Source organism: Aptenodytes patagonicus, unplaced genomic scaffold (genome assembly GCF_965638725.1).
Source record: "Aptenodytes patagonicus unplaced genomic scaffold, bAptPat1.pri.cur scaffold_69, whole genome shotgun sequence".
NCBI classification, from domain to species: domain Eukaryota; kingdom Metazoa; phylum Chordata; class Aves; order Sphenisciformes; family Spheniscidae; genus Aptenodytes; species Aptenodytes patagonicus.
Window position 1 is genome coordinate 189,288 of NW_027472018.1, and position 19,554 is coordinate 208,841.

A 19,554-nucleotide genomic window follows, 5' to 3' on the forward strand; every position below is an offset into this window, starting at 1 on the left:
CCCCCACCTTGCTCTGTTTCTTTCCAAGTGGGAGCACAGTGCAGAGTGGAGACTTTGCAGAGCAAACAAGTAAGCACATAGAGAGTGTTTCAAGACTCCCTGCTACCCCTCTCCTGTGCCTAATCTGTGCTGGTGATTGCATCCAGCAACTGAAAATAAGCTCTTGGAAGGAGGGGAGGTGGTGAAGGGGAGCTGCCAAGCAGGACTATTTATACTGAGTGAGTCAGGCCTGTGCCTGAATCCAGCCAGACGCTGGGGAGCTGGAACCCAGGAGCAACCTGCAAAGGACGTAGCCTTGGATAAGAGGCTCTTGCCTGCAGCAGCTTGTTTACTGTAAGGTTCAGAGTTACCCTCTTTGTTCCCCATAATGGGCTGCACCTTTCCGTTCAGCTCTGCCACACAACGCTTGCTGCAGCTGGATGAGGAGCAGCTGGATCAGTGGAAGTACTCTTGGCGTATAAGGCCCCAGTACCACCACAGCGAGCACAGCCTGAGCCCAGTTGGCCAGGGATGCCAGAACAGCCGTTTGGAGCCACTGGAGTGCCGGGATCTGCTCGTCCAGAATGCGCTCTTCACTGGGGACCTGGAGATGGTGCAGAAGTACTTCACCAAGAGTGCAGCCATCAATCTCATCATTGAGACAAAGGGAGATGAGCTGCGCTGGACTAGCAGGAAATTTGGTGGGTGTGCAGGGCTGGGACATGGAGGGATGGGAAGTGCCCAGGATGGGGACCAGAGAAAGAGCACAGACACCTGAGAAAAGTGTTGAGAGGAATCCCCGGTGGTGGAGACAGGGTGGTGGAAGAGGGACTTGGGAAGAAAGGCTTTTATATAAAGAAGGAGGATTTCAGGGGTATAGAACAAATAGTAGCAGGCTTGTTGAAGGTGGCCAGGGGCAGATCTACTGGGAAATAGTGAGAATATGGCCCCTGGAAGGGCTGCTGGAAAGGAACAACATCAGGACTGTCCTGTTAAAGGTTGCTGGGATAGATATGAGGTATGTGTGAGGTGGAGAGAGTGCGTGGGTGAGAAGGCATCAGGTGGCATAAGGATGCTTTTCCTGCTTTATGTCTTAAGTTGGGTCTGTTACTTCAGTTCATTAGAAACTGGAGGCAGCGACATACTTTGGGAACAGCAGAGAGGTCTTAGCGGTGCCCTTCAGGCAGAGCTTAGCCCATATCCTGAGGAAGAGGCATGGCTGTGCTTCAGCCTTGTAGGCAGCTGCTTGGGGACCAAGCCACAATTGCTCCCTATCTACCTAATCCTGCTGCTGTGGTGAAATCCGGGTGTGAAGCAGAGCCATTGCGATCCCTGCTTCAAACACTCACTTTGAGAAGCTGCAGGGGCATTGATGTGGCAGGGTTAACAGTGATCAGCTGGAGGGGGGCTTTGCTCCAGAACAAAAGCATTTGCTGTTTTGCTTTCTTTCACATGCGGGGTTTGCACCCTGCAAGCTGTTCTATTCTGTGAGATGGAGTGGGCAAGGGGAGCAGAAATCTAGTCTATCAGAGAGATGGTGGAAGCAAGCTTGTCCTGGGTGACAGGAGGTAGAAGCTGGTCATTCTTGGTGTTTCCTCCCATCTGTACACCTCGCTATACCTTGCCCAGATACATCTTGTGGCTACCACACATGCTTCCATACTCTCTGGTCCATTTTGCTTACCTTCTCATCAATGTCATCTATAAGCTTTTCAGTAAGCAGCATAGCTGATGTGTTAAAGGGAGAGATGTGCTTAGCAATCTGGAGGTGCACGTCCTTGCTGCTGTCTGTTAGTAGTGTGGTGCAGGCAGACTCCCAGAATTTAAGATGGGGAGTCTCAGGTGTGGAGGGGCCATAATTGCACCACTCTTCCACAGAAGGTTTGTGGCAAAAGCCCCCCTGTTCCAGAATGGAAGAGCTGTTGATGAGGGCCGCTTTCGTACAGGTGTGGGTTCTTTTCAAGTGTCCTGGCACAAAGCTATGGAGCACACTGATAAAGCTTGACCATGACTGTTTTGTGGGGATCCACACTAGCAAGAGACAAACAGATAGGGTGGGCTTGCAGATGCAAGTGCTGCTACTTGTGGGTGGTGAAGATTATTTACTGAGTTCCAAGATTTGTACAACCCAGGTTTTGAATTGTTACAGTCTACCTAGGAATAAAAATACAAAAGGTATTACCCTTTGTGTAACTGAGACCACTTGTCAGAAAAATACTAATTGCACATTTTAACTCCTGTCTTATGCTGGGCTGACAGACACTTGAACAGCAAGTCAATCTGCTTGTAAAGATTTGTGCCCCAAAGAAAACAACAGCTGATGTAAAACAACTTCACACAGAAATTGCTCTTATCACTAAAGTTTCAAGATGTGAAAAACCCAACCAAACAAGATTATTCATCAAGCACAGACCAAAAATGTACTGCCAAATTTATCAGATAAGGATATAGAACAAAAACCAAAGCAAAACTTCATGCTTATCCTGGTTTTGGCTGGGATAGAGTTAATTTTCTTCCTAGTAGCTGGTGTAGTGCTGTGTTTTGGATTTAGGATGAGAATAACACACTGATGTTTTAGTTGTTGCTAAGTAGCGCTTATACTAGTCAAGGACTTTTCAGCGAGAAGCTGGGAGGGGGCACAGCCAGGACAGCCAACCCAAACTGGCCAAAGGGGTATTCCATACCATATGATGTCATGCTCAGCATATAAACCTGGGAGAGTTGGCTGGGGTGTGATGACCACTGCTCGGGAACTGGCTGGGCATCGGTTGGCGGTGGTGAGCAATTGCATTGTGCATCACTTACTTTGTATATTCTTTTATCACTATTAGTATTATTATTATTTTCCTTTCCTTTTCTGTCCTATTAAACGGTCTTTATCTCAACCCACAAATTTTACTTCCCCCCCCCCCCCCCCCCCCGATTCTCTTCCCCCATCCCACTGGGGTGGGGGGAGTGAGCGAACGGCTGTGTGGTGTTTAGCTGTCAGCTGGGTTAAACCACAACAATGCTACCTGAGGCTTTGGTTATGTATCTCATTGGGCTGCAGGGACAGTTTCTTAAAACTTACCCAGCCAGCGACCTTAAAAGTAAATTCTAGTGACCTGGTCTTTCCCAAGTAATCTGTATTGATATTTTAAGAAGCTCAGAGGAAGTGTGAATTGTATGGTGTTACTGACACCAACACACACAGCCTTTTGTCTCCCTGGAGATGCTTTTGTGATTGGGAACCTCAGGCTCTCATGGGATACCCACTTATATTTTTGGGGGAATAGAGCATCCCACCAGCTGGATGGTCTATTGGGGTCACTTAATTTGTTTTTAGCTGCATGATCTGAATAGTTCCATGACACAAAATTAAACTAAATGCTACTAGTCTTCCATGCAGTTTGATGTGTTCTTTAGAACATATGGTCTGAACAAAATACACACAATGCTAGCGAACTGTGAGCAAAGTGCACTGTTCTGTAACCAATGTAGGGATAGGGTGAGTTTGTACAGCTAAGTAGGGACAGGGGAAAATGCCATCTCAGGTGAAAGGACAGCGGTGAGGAGCCCTGAGTGAGGGGACTGTCAGAGGATGGGAAAGGGAGTACTGAAACCATGCAGGAGTTCTCTGCAAGACTGAATTTCAAGGAAAAGTAGGAAGGGGTCTAAAGGATAATTACCTTGTATGTTTTTAGTTTGCTTGTAATGTACCTGTTTCTACCTGTCCTTTGGCTTTAAGCTTTGATTAAAAAGAACTTTCCTGTGGCTTGTTTAGTGCCAACGGCTCAGGTGGAACTAGCAAATGGAGGTGCAGTGCTGGAGATGTGCAAGGAGCCAAGGGCTGGACAAAGGTGTGCTGGTGGTGTATGGAGGCAGCTGGGTTGTGCTGTTGTGGTCTGGGCAGCAGCTAGATGACACAGCAGGCTAGTTGGGCATCAGACTACTTCTCTCTCTGTTTTCTTAGTGATGTCCTGTCTCCATTTCTACCCTTCAGGCTACTCTGCTACCCTGCCCTGCCTAGGGGCTGTCCCTTCACAGCCAGTGACTGCAGAGATACTGCTGCCTGAGAAGAGTGTCCTTATCAGCCTCTTGGCCCAAACATTTGGTCACAAGGTTTCCCAGAATAGAACAGCTGAGACCTGAGCTGTACCCAGCCTGGGCCAAGCTGTGATGTGACATGTCCTCTCTCCCTGCGGAGCACCCCAGGGCAGACAGGCAGCCCATCAGCTGGAGCGCAGGGCACTGGTAGGGCTGTACCCACAGGCTCAGAGCCTGGCTGGTGAGGCAGCAGCAGGTCCTGCCCTGGCTTCTGCAGGGGGTCTGGGTACTGCATCATGGGTAGCATCACAGGCAGAGGAGACAAGAGTCAGGAGCCCATTTGCACGCGGAAGGTGGATGGCTCTGCCCAGGTCTACTGGCAGGCCCTGCTAACTGGGGATCAGGGGACTGTGGCCGAGATCCTCAGTGACCCTCAGAACGACCTGAGTCCCAATGCTGTGTTTGACACGAGTGACATGGAAGAGTGGAAAAACTATCGCTTCAACTTCCGTCGGCTGAGTATGCAGGGGGGCAGCGGGCCAGCAGTGTGGCCTAGCTGAACAGGGGGTCAGAGCCTTTTTCTTATGCTGCAGGGCATAACTATTGCTCGGATTGTGTGTTATGGGTGCTGTTTGGGTTACAGAGGAGTGGGGGTGGGAGTGAGAGCACTGGGATGTGGTTGGGTTCCCCTGTGCTGCTTGTGAGAGAGAGTGTGTGTGTGTCTGGGAGTGTGAGGTGCATCCGGGGCCTTCTAGCAGGGGTTTGTGCCAGTGCTTGGAAACTGCCTGGGTTCCACCATGGGGCAAAGGAGATTCAAGCTCCAGGTTGTGCTCCTTCTGTGACCTGCCCTGTAGCCTGGCTCTGCCTGCCTGTTCCGTCCGTGTGCAGCCTGGGCTGGGCTGCTGGTTCTCTCTGTGGGTTGTGCTGGGCAAGGAACTATCACAGCCCTGTGTTAGGTCCTCGAGATGGTTCAGTTTGAACCTGGCCCTGGGAAACACAGTTGACCGCATGCTGCTTCTGTGAGAAAGAGGTGAGAGGGATGTAGTGTTGAACATGTCATGCAGTCTGGGACGTGGTCCTCCAGCCCAGCCTGGAAGGGCAGCAAGAAGCATGATTTAAGGAGCCCTCTTCCTGTAACAGCTGCAGGCTGTTTGCCAGCAGACCGTACCAGCTCAGACATGGTTCCAGCTGGGTCAGCATCTTTGAGAGTTGGCAGGTTTTAGCCGTTGCTCTCTCCTAGGCCCTAGATGTCCATCGGTGCTGAAGCTTGCTTGTCTGTGCCATGCTCAGGGCTTGTCTGAATCTCCTGTGTGCGTGGCAGCCTGCTCCAGCACCTCTTTGTTTTACTGTGGTGCTTCATGCATGGTGCTCTTTCCAGCCACTTTGCTGCTTTCAGCCCTGCCTGTGCCCCTAGGCCCTTCATCTGCTGTATTGCTGTCAACAGAAACCCTGTGCTGCATGACTGAGCTGCAGATGAAAAGCAGACTTTCTGGGAACAGCCTCTGCCCCAAGGCTTCTGCTCCTTTGAGCTCCCTGTCAGCATGGCTGTGGAGTCTAAGAGTCATCCCCAGATCTTTGCCTTTGGCAGGCCAGTCCAGTGGCAGGGACCTTGCAGAGCAGGGACTGGCAGGAAAAGGCAGTCCCTTGAGGGGAAACCTGAGTCTCTCAAGAGGGGTTGTACATCAGGTACCCTGGGGCAAAGGGCAGGTCTGGGCCCAGTGCTTTTGTGCACTGTGGCTGGACATGGCTCCCTGAACTCTCTTTCCCTGCAGGACTGTGGTCTCTGAGCTATGAGCAGGAGCTCACCACGCCGCTGCACATCACAGCCAGCCGGGGCTACACAGACTGCCTGCAGCTCCTGCTGCTCAGGGGTGCTGCCGTCAACTTTGCACCAGGGGGTAAGACTGCCCTGCATGAGGCTTGTGCAGCAGCCAGTACAGACTGCGTGCGCCTGCTGCTCAGCTTTGGTGCTGACCCTGAGGCTGTCTCTGAGGATGGCTATAAGCCCCTGCATCTCTGCAAGAGCCCAGACTCCATCGAGTGAGTTCTACCCAGGGGGCACAGTGGGCCTCTCTTCCCCTTGAGCCTCATCCTATGTAGAAGGGGTCCTTACTCATCCCTGCAGGTGGGCTGGTGGTTGCAGTAATGGCTGCTGAATGGGGTGGCATTACTGCCTGTTCCTGGACCAGGACCACCTCTGAAGTCCAACAGATGGCTGCAAGCTCAGTCCTCAGCTGATGCAGCTGAGCTTGGTGCTGCTCTCTTGCTACCCACCAGCAATGCAGAGCTGATGGTTCACACTGTGAAGCTCAGGGCATGTGCTATGCAGACAGGCCTCCATGGGTGTGTGGGAGCAGACTCTGGGTGTGACAACATTTACTAAAGATCTGTGGAGAGTTAGCTGGAACTAGGATGACAGTATCTCTGCTCACCAGTCATCCTGGCTTAAGACTACTACTCCAGGGCATGAGGAGCAGGGATTTTTGGACTCTTGGGAAAAGTGAAAGCAGTGGGATGGTACAGACATGGGAGGGGGTGGGTGGGAGATAGGATAGGAGCTGGAGAGGAGAGCTTGTCACTGAGTCATCTTGGCCCACATAGGTGTGTCCAGCAGCTGCTGCAGCATGGCGCCAATGTGAACAGTCGGACAGAGGAGGAAGATGACACAGCACTGCACGTAGCAGCACGGCATGGCCTAACAGACCATGTCCAGCTGCTTCTGCACTATGGGGCAGAGCTGGAGGCAAAGAATGAGGAAGGGCAGACACCACTGAATGCTGCTTGTGCTCAGCCCCATCAACCCCAGGACATGGACCGCTACTACCGGGTCTGCCAGCTGCTGGTGGAGAGTGGTGCTAGCATCAATGCTGCAGATAGGGACCGTCAGCACCCACTTCACCTGGCCTGCAAGAATGCCAATGCTCAAGTAGCAGAGTTACTGCTGGCCTGGGGTGCAAATGTCAATGTCATGAACTACAGTGGCAATACGGCACTGCACAATATCCTGCAAGCAACTGCCTACAAGCTAGAGCACCACCCAGAGCTTGTGGTGCGAGCCCTGCTCAACTACGGTGCCATTCGCATCTGGCCTGGCTCTCTCCTCAAGGTGCGGGGCTCACAGCTGTGCCGGGAGCATGGTGGGAAGGGAAGGCTGTGAATATCAGGGCCCCAGTGAGAGCAAGGATGTTTCTGTCACAGTAGGGCTTGTTCTGTGCGAGCCTGCTTGCCGTCCTGCCTATCTCTTCCCAGGGGCTGGGGAGGGGGGAATTGGCATTACTGGTAAGGGATTCCCTGAAGTTTTCTCCTGGGGTATGTTCTCCTGTAGGACTCTTCTGCTTCTGTCTGCTAAGCTGCGTGGACAGTACTTACCCAGTTTCCATAATCACTTGTCCCGGAAAGTGTTGGCCCTTTTCCTCTCAGGGGATGTGTCTCCTCTTTGGGGCATACCCTCCAGCTCATGCTGTCTCTGCAAGACACCAGCAAACAAAGGGTTAATTTCCTGTCTTAATTCCTGAGCAGTGCAATAATTACCCAGCCCGGAGATCAGCAGATTGCTCTCCCCTTTGGGAAAATACAGGAAAATCAACAATTAACACTAATTAATCTCCTATTAACGCCAGATAATGAGGATCACTCATAGAGCCGGAATAGACTCTGACAGCTACTGCTGGCCTGGGCCGTAGGGAGTGGGAGCCAAGAGCTGGGGGGGTGGTTTGTGGATCTGCCTCTGTGCAGCTATGCATGGGTGGGGTGTGCTCCAAAGGCCACACTGGTGGTGTAAGATAAACAGCATCAGTGTGTTGCTTGCACCTACATGTGTCGTTAAAACATGGGCATGGTACACACCAGAGATGTGTTGCACAAAATATGTATGATGTCTTCCTGGGGCTCTGTGTAGCAGCTAACATGGGCACAGTATTTCTTAGGACACCCATTGCACACAGCACAGATGCAGGATGTCTCTGCAGCTCCATGCCGAACAGGCACAATACATCCCTGAGACCCCTGTGTGGCCCTCATCAGAGGCATGTATGTCTTAGTCTTGCTGCACACAGCAGCAAGATGGGTGTCAGTCCTTGCCTTAGAATGGTTCACGCTCTAACTAGAAAAATGTGGGCCTGGCATAAAGCAGAGTGTTGGTTGCTTATGAGCTACTTGCAGCAGTGAGGCAGATGAAGGAGATCTGCATCCTGGCCATGTATGTTAGTCCCTGCATCTGAGGAGAGGCTGTGGGGACCGAGCTGTGCTGAATGCAACAATGCTGTGCATGCTGGATGTTGGCTCAGTCACCCTCTTTGCAGGAGTGGTGCTCTGGCATTTCCCACCATCAGTGGGTTTGATCTCCTGGGACAACATGAGGGAAGGACATTAGTTCTTCAGATTTACCAAGACTGTTTTTGAGCATGTGCAGCTTTTTAGAGGTGAAGGTGGGGCTTGCAGGACCTCACGCAAAATCTGTGTTCATCTGCTCTCTCGCTGACGCAGGTGCTGCAGTACTGCCATACCTGCCCGCGTGTCATCGAGGCCCTGATGAACAGCTATGATCACGTGCGCGTCACTGAGGACTGGGTGGAAGCAGTTCCCGCAGAGGTTGTACAGGTGAGGGAATGCATGCTGCCAGCTGGAGAACATGCAGCTGGACTACCGCGGCAGGGTGCCAGAGGAAGCTTGGGGCTGAGGGGGGTTTGGGGCAGGGCAGGGCTGGGGCTGGGTGGAGATGTGCAGGGCCACAGGGGTGGTGGTGTTGGGGGATAGGGAGGATGCACCATAGTGAGAAAGGTGAAGGTATGTCTGGTTCTACTTCTGCTCCCAAGGTGGTATCTTCAGCTTTATCTGCTTGTGGTCCTCTCTTTTCTCTCTGTAGAAATACCCACATTTCTACCAGTCACTTTTCTCCCTGGAGCAAAGACCTCGCTCCTTGCAGCACCTGGCTCGCTGCACACTCAGGACCTTCCTGGAGGGCCGGTTGCTTCTGGTCCTGTCTCAGCTGCACCTGCCAAGTGCCTTGCACCGTTTCCTGCTGCTCAGCTTCGAGGACATCCTCTACTAAGGGCTGCGGTTCCAGTCCTATTGTGTCTTTCTGTGCAGATGTTCTACCCTTGTCAGTGCAGTCTGTGCTTTCCCAGCTAACCCCTTCCTCTTGCACACCTCCTGCCAGGCCGCATCAGCCCCCCATGCCAAACCTGTCACTGTGTCCCTGTCCCAGCCAGGCTTGTGCTCTGCCTCATGCACCTATTTTGGAGCATTCTGTTTACCCATACTAATCAGGACAATCTCTAGACTCATGAAAAAAAGCAAGAGATGGGGATTAGGGCATTTTGTGGGACAAGGAGCAAATACACTGCATTGATCACAGTTTTGATTGTAGGGTATCGGTCTCCCTATCCCAAATCTACAAACTCAAACCTGAACCAGGCAGCCCTGGTGCCCTGGGCGTTTGTTGGGATCCTGTCTTCAGTCAAGTTGTTTACAGTTTGTACCCAAAGGTGTTTGGAACAAACCCTAGTCTTTCTCTATACGTACCAGAGTACAACTTCTACCTTGCCTTGAAGACTGTCCTGACAGAGGTCATCCATGAGACATGCCATGCATAGTGGCATGTGCACTCTCAGACCTATGCATCCATCTGTTTCTCAGAGGACATGGGGGAATGTGTGGTAGGTGTGGGGCTGAGGCCTCCCAGACAAACACTTCCCATGCAGGTACAATGTCTGGGGTTGCCTGGCCTTGCAGCTTGTGGCAGGACAGCAGTGCTTGTGCCAGCACTGAGGACTTTGATGTGGGGCGAGGAGGAAGCATGCCCTGAGAACGCCGGTCCCCTGGGTACAGAGCAGCCAGCCCCTGTGACAGCCCAGCTAGCATCTACCAGAGCACAGTACAGGTCCACCCACTGCTGCCTCGGCTGCATCGCACTCTAGACAAGGTAAAGGGTGACATTTGTTTCTGCGATTTAAAGACACAGTTGTAAAGAAATCAAAGCTAACCATCCTTTAAAGATTTGCTGTAAGCTAACCCCATTCCTGCTTCTGACTCAAGCAGTGCCTGAACTGCTGCTGGCTGGCAGAAGGTACACTAGGGCAGCACTGCAGTTTGGTCCTCTTGGTGCACTGGTCTTTCAGGGCCTCTGTTAACGTCCGCATCAGTGCCAGGACACTGGAACACACAGATCCGAAGGTTAAGCAGACTCAGTGCTTTTGTCTTTTTCTGCCTCTGTCAGGACACAGGGTGTAGCTCTGCTCCCCTAATTATCACCACCTTACACAACTAGACCATGCTGCTCTGAAGTAGCAAGCTTGAAATAACTGTGTGAGGTTCAGCATGCCATTCCTAATGCACTCTCACCAGCGATGCACCACAGCATGAATGCTAACAGGATACAACAGGAATGTGTTCACATGTTAGGCTTACAAAAGGCGTCAGGAAACCAGTTGTGGCAGCCTGTGTGTGTGTGCCGGTACTACTATTGCAGTGTAAAGATGGTATAACTCAAAAAGGTTTAACAATGTGCTTTATGACATCCATGGGCAGAGAGGTGAGGTGTTGGCTCATGGTGATGTACCAAGACTATCTGCAAAACAGAGATGAAGGGAGCAGGAGAGTCAAAGCTTTTAAAATACCTGGATAATGGCCCCCACTCTTACCAGGCATCAGTAGTGCGTTTCCCTTGAACCAGAGCTGGAACCCAGCCTGAAGTCACCACCTTCCTGCTGGCTGTGCTCGCATGTCTGTTCAGGGTGATCTGTTTATGGGAGCAGGTCCTGTAGTCTTACTCCCAAATTGTAATCACCACTTCATAGTCTTCATTTTTAGCCAGATCATGTCTGTGACTAGGGGAGGAGCTGAAAAAGGAGGTTCTATCCCTTTTGGTGGCAGCACAGTCTGGAATTGCTTAGCCTGAATGGCTATCTTTGGTATGAAGGCAGTCTGCAGAGCAGTACATGTGGGGCTGGTTTACCGGTCCTCCTTCTTTCCAGCACTGTCCATATGCCTGCAATAACATATGTTCAGTAATGTGTACTCAGCCACTAAGATACTATCTCCTTAAGGACAGGGAAGGATTGAATTTAATGGTTTGCTTTATTTTGTAATTGTTTCTTGCAGCTGTTAGACTTAAAGCCACGTCTCAGGTCTTGCTGATTACTTTTGCTAGTTCTGAAGTCTGTTCTGCATTTGGGTGATGAGGGCAGCTCAGTTGAAAGAGGTGAACCTGCAGTGTTTTGTTTCTGCAAACACAGCAGCATGCAGTGCCACTACATACATGGGCAGGCCAACTCCTGGCACTGCCAGTTCCTCTTTGGACAAAGGCGTCTTGGCATAGACAGGCATCTGTTGTAATGAAGGACCCATGCTGGGACTGCAGGTGAATTTCCAGGGTTCCTTTCAGAGCTACCAGGTTTGCAGGTAGGGGATCCCAGTGTAAGTGGGAGGGCTGAGATCAGGCAGGTGGCTGAGAGGGGCAAGCCATCCCTGGGCACAAGTCTTCATGGACTAGATTTCATCTGTGTTCCCCCTGAAATTAAAAGGGCATGATTTCATTGTGTGTATGGATACCACTGAGTAACCATTTTCAAGCAATGTGAGGCTAGTAGAAAAAGGGGAGTGTCTTTTACAGATTGACTGATTTAACTGAGGGGAAAAAACCAACCCCCCCAAAAAAACCCCACCAGAAAAGCTTTTGGGCACTCAAGCCCTTTTTCAGAACTGAAACAATCAGAGAAGTTCAAGCTAAGTGCACGCTGAGAACAAATGCTCTGAGTTTAACTCAGTTATGCTAATTGATTAGCAATTGATTTTTAAAAACATATACAAGAACAGAATTAAAAAGGTTTGATGTTCCAGAGCACATTTTGACGATATAACAAGCTGTGCTACTTTTTCTAAAGGGGAAATTTCTAGTGCAGCATTGAATGTACTTGCTGGGACAGGAGTTATTCCAGGGAAATTTAGCTGTCCTAAGTGTGAGGGCTATGATCTCAACTGAGGATGGCAAGTATGTGACATTATTAGCACAGGGGCATGTGGTTCTGATGTGTTTTTATCAACTGCCACAGGCACAGGCAGCTGCTGATTGCTAGTGTCCCAGGCTCACTGGAAATGTCTCTTGGGCACATGCTGTTGTTCCTGCTTCAGCATCCACCTGGGTTTTTGGGCAGAGCAGTCAGAGACACCCTCATGACTGGCTGAAGTATTGTGAGTCCACTGCCACGTTCTCAGTGCGGCTGTCCAAGTGGGAGTGATGTGCTCAGGGGGAATAAAAATGCATCCCATTTCTAGACAGAAGTTTCCATCCTAGCTGCAGCCACTGGGTCTTACTCTGACCCTCTCTGTGCAGTCAAGGCATTGCCTATTCCTAGTATCCCTTTCTTTTAACTGATAGATCAACTCCTGGAGGCTTCCCAGCCTTGAATATCTGCTTGACTCTTACTTGATCTTTCCTGTTCCTCAGTAAAGAGCATGACATGCCGTAATGGGTGGACTAGTAAACCATAATGGTACTTATAGAAGGGTACAAGGACAAAGCAAGTATAGAAAAGCCCTTCCCTAGGATGTCCATCCCCACCCCTGAGCTCTGTAAATTGCATTTCAGGTATTTTTAAGTCAAAAGGGCCTCTTTGTATTTAGCAGACGTAGAGATATTTTTTTTTTCTTCCATAAATTTGACCAGTCACTTTTTGGACCCATGTATGTTTGAGCATTCTGATATCCTTGTGGCAAGGATAACTTAATTGCAAATTGTATTGATCACCTCCTTTTATTTGTCTTTACGCTGACACCTTCTTGTTTCATTTGATGCCTTTTAACTCCTGTATTCTAAGAATATGTGGGCAACTATAGTCTGTTCCTCTTCATCATACTATTCAAAACCATATAGATCACTGGCATTTCTCTCCTTACTTGGGCTGGAATTCTATTCAACTGTGTCATTCCCTGCGTGGAAGCTGTCACCGAACCCTTAACCACAAGCACAGGCTTTTCCTGTCCCTTTACTGATTCTAATGCATCACTTTGAGATGAAGGGACTAGAACTGCGCACAACATTCAAAATGTGGTTGTGCTATGATTGTGTAAGAGTTATTCTTAGCCGTGTGGATGTGAAATCTACACAAATGCCTCAGGAACCTTAGGTTCATATTTGACATTACTTGATTATTTACACAGTCTGGGAGGATGGCCTTGGCAGTGATGCCCTCCCATTCAGCATGTTTTGTTTTCAGATGGCATATGTTGCAACCTCTAAATGTTTTTCAGACTCATTACTGTCCAGGGTTGCCATCCCTGTTTTAAAATGAAGCTCACATTCTTCTTTCCTGTATGTTGCACCTTATACTTAGACATAACAAAACAGGTTTTTCATGAACCTGGTGTTTCAAGCAATTCAGATTAGGTTGTCTTGGGCAAATGCCACCTGTTACTTTTACCATCCCAACAATTCATTTTTATCTACCCCAACAATTTTACCAGCAATTTTTTTTATTTTCTCCCTGATTACTAATAACATATAGCATTGATATGTGAATAGAATACACTTAGAAATACATCTATCAAATGGCTATATAGAATAAGTCTTCTCAGTTACCCAATTTTTCAAATTTGTTAATACTAATCGCACTGACTGTAGCATACAGCTAATTTTTCTTATTAGAATGTCACGCAGAACTAAGTCAAATGACTTACAGGAGTCGAAGCATGCCATATCTACCTAGTTAGCTCTATCAAACTTGTAGGCTTACAAACATTACATAAAATTATTTGAAAGTACCTATTTCAAATGACATTAATTTGAATGACAGGAATTTGGGTTCTAGCTTTTACTAATTTACCTAGGACATCCTTTAGCTGCTTGTCTGTGATTGCTTGGGATGTATGTTGAACTAACTGCTCTGTAGTTTCTTGGATATTCGTGTGAACACATTTAAATACTGGCAAGACATTGGATTTTTTTTCCCCCCAGTTATCTTAAGTTCCCCAGTGTGCCATGATTTGTTATAAAGAAAAAAATCAATGGTTCAGTGAACTCATTAGCCAATTAAATACTCTTGGATGTAAGTTATCCTCCTGCAGATTATAAAAATTGTTACTTAAACAGTTTCTCTTTAGCATCTTCCTTAATTACTGATGGAATAGAAAGTATTTCATTACCACTGTAAAATATGAATATTATCCATTGTTGTTCCAAATACAGAGCAGAAATATTTATTGAGTTCTTGGTTTTCATTATGCAGAATGTGTGTTTACACACAGAAACCTGGGGCAGGTGCCTAGAGACTGCAATTCTTTGGATTCTTTGCTTCTGAGGCATCCTGCTCTGGGGTTGACATTTCAAAAAAATTGAGAAATTGGAGAGGGTTCAGAGAACAGCCATAAGTGAGTTGTGGATTGCCAGTGATTCCTGGCAGTGGGAATTTCGTAGAGGTGGTGATTGGACACACCATGGTCGATCTTTGGAGTCCTGTGTGCAGTTGTAGGCACCTGTTCTTCGGTCCTGGATTTACAGGGCAGGAAGGGTTGACAGCACTCTTCCACAAAGCACTGTGGGCATGTGGGCTAAACGCACTCTCCATCGCCACGCTGACATCCATTGCTGGTCCTCAACTGCGCCTTACCAAACTTTCTGAGGGGCAGGCTGCAGAGTTTATTCAGCATTGCCAGTTCTTCTGACTGGCACTTAGAGGTAAAACTAGATCCAGTGGCTGGAAATTGAAGCTGGGCAAACACATATTAGAAATGAGACACATTTTTAATAGCAAGGGTAATTAATCTACTAGTTAATTGCATCTTAGAATAGCTTATTATGGTGGATGTAGATCTCTCATCTCTGGCTTTTTTAAAAATCACTGGAAGATCTGCCCTAGCCCAGACCAGAATTCATCCTGCATGGCGCTTAGCCCAAGTCCCAAAGAGATCAGACTGTTTAATTACAGATCTATGATCCATAGTCTTGTCACTCTTCCACACTGGTCTACCACTGGCCTCTGTCACCGCTGGGACTGTGTTTGGCCCCAGGGTAGTTTCACGTTTCCCTTAACAGCGCTGCTCACTTTACTGATACTTCATTGATGTCTCTGACTTCCCCTTAGTTTCTTGCATTTTTTAACTACTGGTTTGTACTGGCTCTATCAGCTTCCTTGCTCTGAATTTGCTGCCTGCGCTGGTTTCTGAAAAAGACATTCTGAAATAAATGCTGATGCTAGTTTATAATTTTATTTAAATATTTGCTTTTATTCAATTTCTGTCACAAGCTTTAGCTTTGAGACTTCAGCCATTTGGAAGCACTGAGCATGTTTCACCCTGTGGGACTGGGCGGTGTTTGTGGACTGCCAAAGGACCTCGGGGCTGGATGTGACACACAAAGGCAAACTCCCTCCTCTCACCAGTCCACCAGCACATGAGGACCTCATGGGGCTGCCCCATGACACTTCATAGAATCATACAATCGTTTAGGTTGGAAAAGACCTTTAAGATCATCGAGTCCAACCATTAACCTAACACTGCCAAGTCCACCACTAAACCGTGACCCTAAGCACCAAATCTACACGTCTTTTAAATACCTCCAGGGATGGTGACTCAACCACTTCCCTGGGTAGCCTGTTCCAATGCTTGACAAACCCTTCTGTGAAGAATTTTTTTCCTAATATCCAATCTAAACCTCCCCGGCACAACTTGAGGCTGTTTCCTCTTGTCCTATTGCTTGTTACTTGGGAGAAGAAACTGACACCCACCTTGCTACAACCTCCTTTCAGGTAGTTTTAGAGCACGATGAGGTCTCCCCTCAGCCTCCTTTTCCCCAGGCTAAACAACCCCAGTTCCCTGGGCCTGATCACCTGGTTGTTCTGTACATGCTGTGTGGTGGCACTCAAGATGATCTGCTCCATAACCTTCCCCAGCACAGAGGTCAGACTGACAGGCCTGTAGTTCCCCCGATTCTCCCTCCGGCCCTTCTTGTAGATGGGCATCACATTTGCTAACTTCCAGTCAACTGGGACCTCCCCGGTTAGCCAGGACTGCTGATAAATGATTGAAAGTGGCTTGGTTAGTACCTCCACCAGCTCCCTCAGTACCCTTGGGTGGATCCCATCCGGCCCCATACACCTGTGTGTGTCTAAGTGGTGTAGCAGTGATCCCACCTGAGGAGGCACTCAGATCAGATCTCTGACTCATGGTAGTAGGAACCTCAGTGTTTGCCCCAAGCTGCAACCCCACACAGCAACACAGCCCCTCTTTGAGCAGCCCCATGCAGAGCTCTGCCGGACTCACTCCAGTGGCTGATCTGGCCCTACAGCAGCTCTCCCGGTGCCGAGTGCTTCTGGTACTTCACCGTTAGGAGCACAACTCCAAATGCTTCCTGCACGTCTGTTTCCATCCAGACGCTCTGCAGCAGATGCTGATGCTCCTGAGGTACCATGCTCTGCAGGTGAAACCTGGGGGAGCACACCCCTTTTGTACAAAAGTGCTCTCCAGGGCCTCTCGGCCCCTGCTCCATTCCTTCGGCTCATCACCGGATGTCAGCAATGCTGCTCGCATCCATGCCATCCCACCCACCTCCAAGCACTGCACTCCTAGCTGCAAGGCTGCCTCTAGGGCTTCTGGGCCACATGGGCTTGGGCCAAATGCAAGCACATGTTTGATAGTAGCCTGTGACTTCTTAAATTTGGTCCTATGCCTGGCCAGCCTTACTTCGATTCCTGGAAAATACTACAGCAAGTAAGGCTGAGAGAGCTGGGGTTGTTCAGCCTGAAGAAGGGAAGGCTCCGGGGAGACCTTTTTGCGGCCTTTCAATACTTAAAGGGGGCCTATAAGAAAGATGGGGATGAACTTTTTAGCTGGGCCTGTTGTGATAGGACAAGGGGTAATGGTTTTAAAATAAAAGAGGGCAGATTCAGACTAGATTTAAGGAAGAGATTTTTTATGATGAGGGTGGTTAAACACTGGACCAGGTTGCCCAGAGAGGTGGTGGATGCCCCATCCCTGGCAACATTCCAGGTCAGGTTGGATGGGGCTCTGAGCAACCTGATCTAGTTGAAGATGTCCCTGCTCACTGCAGGGGGGGTTGGACTAGATGGTCTTTAGAGGTCCCTTCCAACCCAAACTATTCTATGTTTCTATGAATTTGTAAGTGCCTGGACTCATGCAAAGTTGGTCAGACCAATCTTACGTCCTTCTGTATCAGGCCAAAGGGCCTGTGGGAAAGGGACAGAAGGAGCTGATGTTGTGTCTTAAATGTCTTAATTTCATGCTCTTTCACATGAGGTTCTCGGAATGGAATTAATAAGACAATATAGACTGAACTACTATTAGGTGAGAGCATAACTAGTCAGAAAACCCTATTCAGAGCTAGTTATCAGTAGTCAAACTGCAGTGATACATAGAGGGTGTTACCTGGAGGTCTGTCCTGCATCTGGCACTCTTCTAGAGTTCTTAAAGACTTGTGTGCTGGTTTTGGCTGGGATAGAGTTAAATTTCTTTATAGTAGCCTAGTATGGGGCTATGTTTTGGATTTGTGCTGGAAACAGTGTTGATAATACAGGGATGTTTTCGTTATTGCTGAGCAGTGCTTACACAGAGTCAAGGCCTTTTCTGTTTCCCACACCGCCCCACCAGCGAGTAGGCTGGGGGTGCACAAGAAGTTGGGAGGGGACACAGCTGGGACAGCTGACCCCAACTGACCCAAGGGATATTCCATACAATATGACATCATGCTCAGCAATAAACTAGGGGGAAGAAGAAGGAAGGGGGGGACATTCGGAGTGATGGTGTTTGTCTTCCCAAGTCACCGTTATGTGTGATGGAGCCCTGCTTTCCTGGAGATGGCTGAACAACTGCCTGCCGATGGGAAGGAGTGAATGAATTCCTTGTTTTGCTTTGCTTGCTTGCGTGGCTTTTGCTTTACCTATTAAACTTTATCTCAACCCACGAGTTTTCTCACTTTTACTCTTCTGGTTCTCTCCCCCATCCCGCTGGAGGGGGAATGAGTGAGCGGCTGTGTGGTGCTTAGTTGCCGGCTGGGGTTAAACCATGACAACTTGCATGAAGGAATAAACATTAGGCTTATTTAATCTGCAGAAGACACTGTGCTGGTTGGGGTTGTGGCCCCAGCTGCAGCTAAGGCCAGCGGGACAAATACCAATTTCTCCCCTAGAACCAGCGGAGCCCAGCTGCAAAAGCCTTAGTAGGGCCTGACCTGCCAGAGATGGTGCAAGCTGAGATGTGCAGGAACAAACATGCCACACACTGCCCATGACCAGCCACATGCTGCACAGAAAAGGCACAGCTGTCATGGCATGTACAGATCAGAGTCCGGTTTGTAAAGAAGTGCTACATTGGTCTTCTCTTCCGGAGATGCAGTGACCACAGTGTAGTAGGCGGGCTGTGGCGGGAGCAGAGGACATCAAGAATGGTAAGAAGACAAGGAAATGATCAACAAAAAGAGCCTCAAGGACCTGGAGCTGTATATTCTGAAGAAGAGAAAACTGAGTGGTGACAAAATAACAGTATCTAAACATGGAAAAAGTACCTGAGCATCTGTCCTATGAGGAAAGGCTGAGAGAGCTGGGACTGTTCAGCCTGGAGAAGAAAAGGCTCAGGGGGATCTCATCAGCATATATAAATACCTGAAGGGAGGGTGCAAAGAAGATGGAGCCAGGCTGTTTTCAGTGGTGCCCAGTGACAGGACCAGAGGTAATGCACAGAAACTGAAACACAGAAGGCTCCATCTGAACATAAGCAAACACGTTTTCACTGAGGAAGACTGAGCATTAGCAGATGTTACCCAGAGAGTTTGTTGAATCTCCCTCCTTGGAGATATTCAAAAGCTGTCTGGACATGGTCCTGGGCAACTGGCTGTAGATGACCCTGCTTGAGCAGGGGGGTTGGACAAGATGACCTCCAGAGGTCCTTTCCAGCCTCCACCAGTCTGTAATTCTGTGGTGCTGTGACTGAATGAAGAGAGCTCTCTTCATAATGCAGGACGCAGGACACAGGACTAGCAGGACTGTTCTTATACACTGAGTCCATGCTAGATGATGGTGGTGTAGAAATTAGGGCCACTGCATCTTGTGATGAGCCAGTACAATATTGCCAGCTGAAGACAGGCATATCAGCATTATTCATGTACCAGCCTGTATTGTGGATTGTGTTGCATAACCCATTTTGCTCTGAATCCTGCATCCTGCACTTTGAGAACATCACCATTTCTTATAGGCTCTTTGCTTCTGTCAGATAGCCATAGAATCATAGAATCATAGAATCATTAAGGTTGGAAGAGACCTCTAAGATCATCGAGTCCAACTGTCAACCCAACACCACCATGCCCACTAAACCATGTCCCTAAGCGCCTCATCTACACGTCTTTTAAATACCTCCAGGGATGGGGACTCAACCACTTCCCTGGGCAGCCTCTTCCAACATTTAACGATTCTTTCAGTGAAGAAATTTTTCCTCACGTCCAATCTAAACCTCCCCTGGCGCAACTTGAGGCCGTTTCCTCTCGTCCTGTCGCTAGTTACTTGGGAGAAGAGACCAACACCCACCTCGCTACAACCTCCTTTCAGG

The 19,554-nt window shown here is 48.8% G+C and overlaps 1 protein-coding gene across 2 annotated transcripts; it reads left to right on the forward strand.

Annotated features, from left to right (window-relative positions):
- The first annotated feature begins 272 nt into the window (after positions 1-272).
- ASB10 (ankyrin repeat and SOCS box containing 10) lies at positions 273-18,714 on the forward strand. 2 transcript variants are annotated; one of them, XM_076363569.1, is made up of 5 exons: positions 273-680; positions 5,778-6,045; positions 6,607-7,111; positions 8,491-8,604; positions 18,143-18,714. In XM_076363569.1, the coding sequence occupies exons 1-5, from the start codon at positions 368-370 to the stop codon at positions 18,242-18,244; spliced, it is 1,302 nt and encodes a 433-aa protein (XP_076219684.1). In that variant the 5' UTR covers positions 273-367; the 3' UTR covers positions 18,245-18,714. The 2 variants fall into 2 exon arrangements, with proteins under 2 accessions (XP_076219684.1, XP_076219683.1); XM_076363568.1 differs by lacking the exon at positions 18,143-18,714 and adding an exon at positions 8,870-17,917.
- The last annotated feature ends 840 nt before the right edge of the window (positions 18,715-19,554 follow it).

Coding starts and splice junctions, on each gene's coding strand:
- ASB10 (XM_076363568.1), top strand. CDS start 368: ATGGGCTGCACCTTTCCGTTCAGCTCTGCCACACAACGCTTGCTGCAG. Junction 681..5,777: donor CTGGACTAGCAGGAAATTTG/GTGGGTGTGCAG, acceptor CTTTCCCTGCAG/GACTGTGGTCTCTGAGCTAT. Junction 6,046..6,606: donor AAGAGCCCAGACTCCATCGA/GTGAGTTCTACC, acceptor TGGCCCACATAG/GTGTGTCCAGCAGCTGCTGC.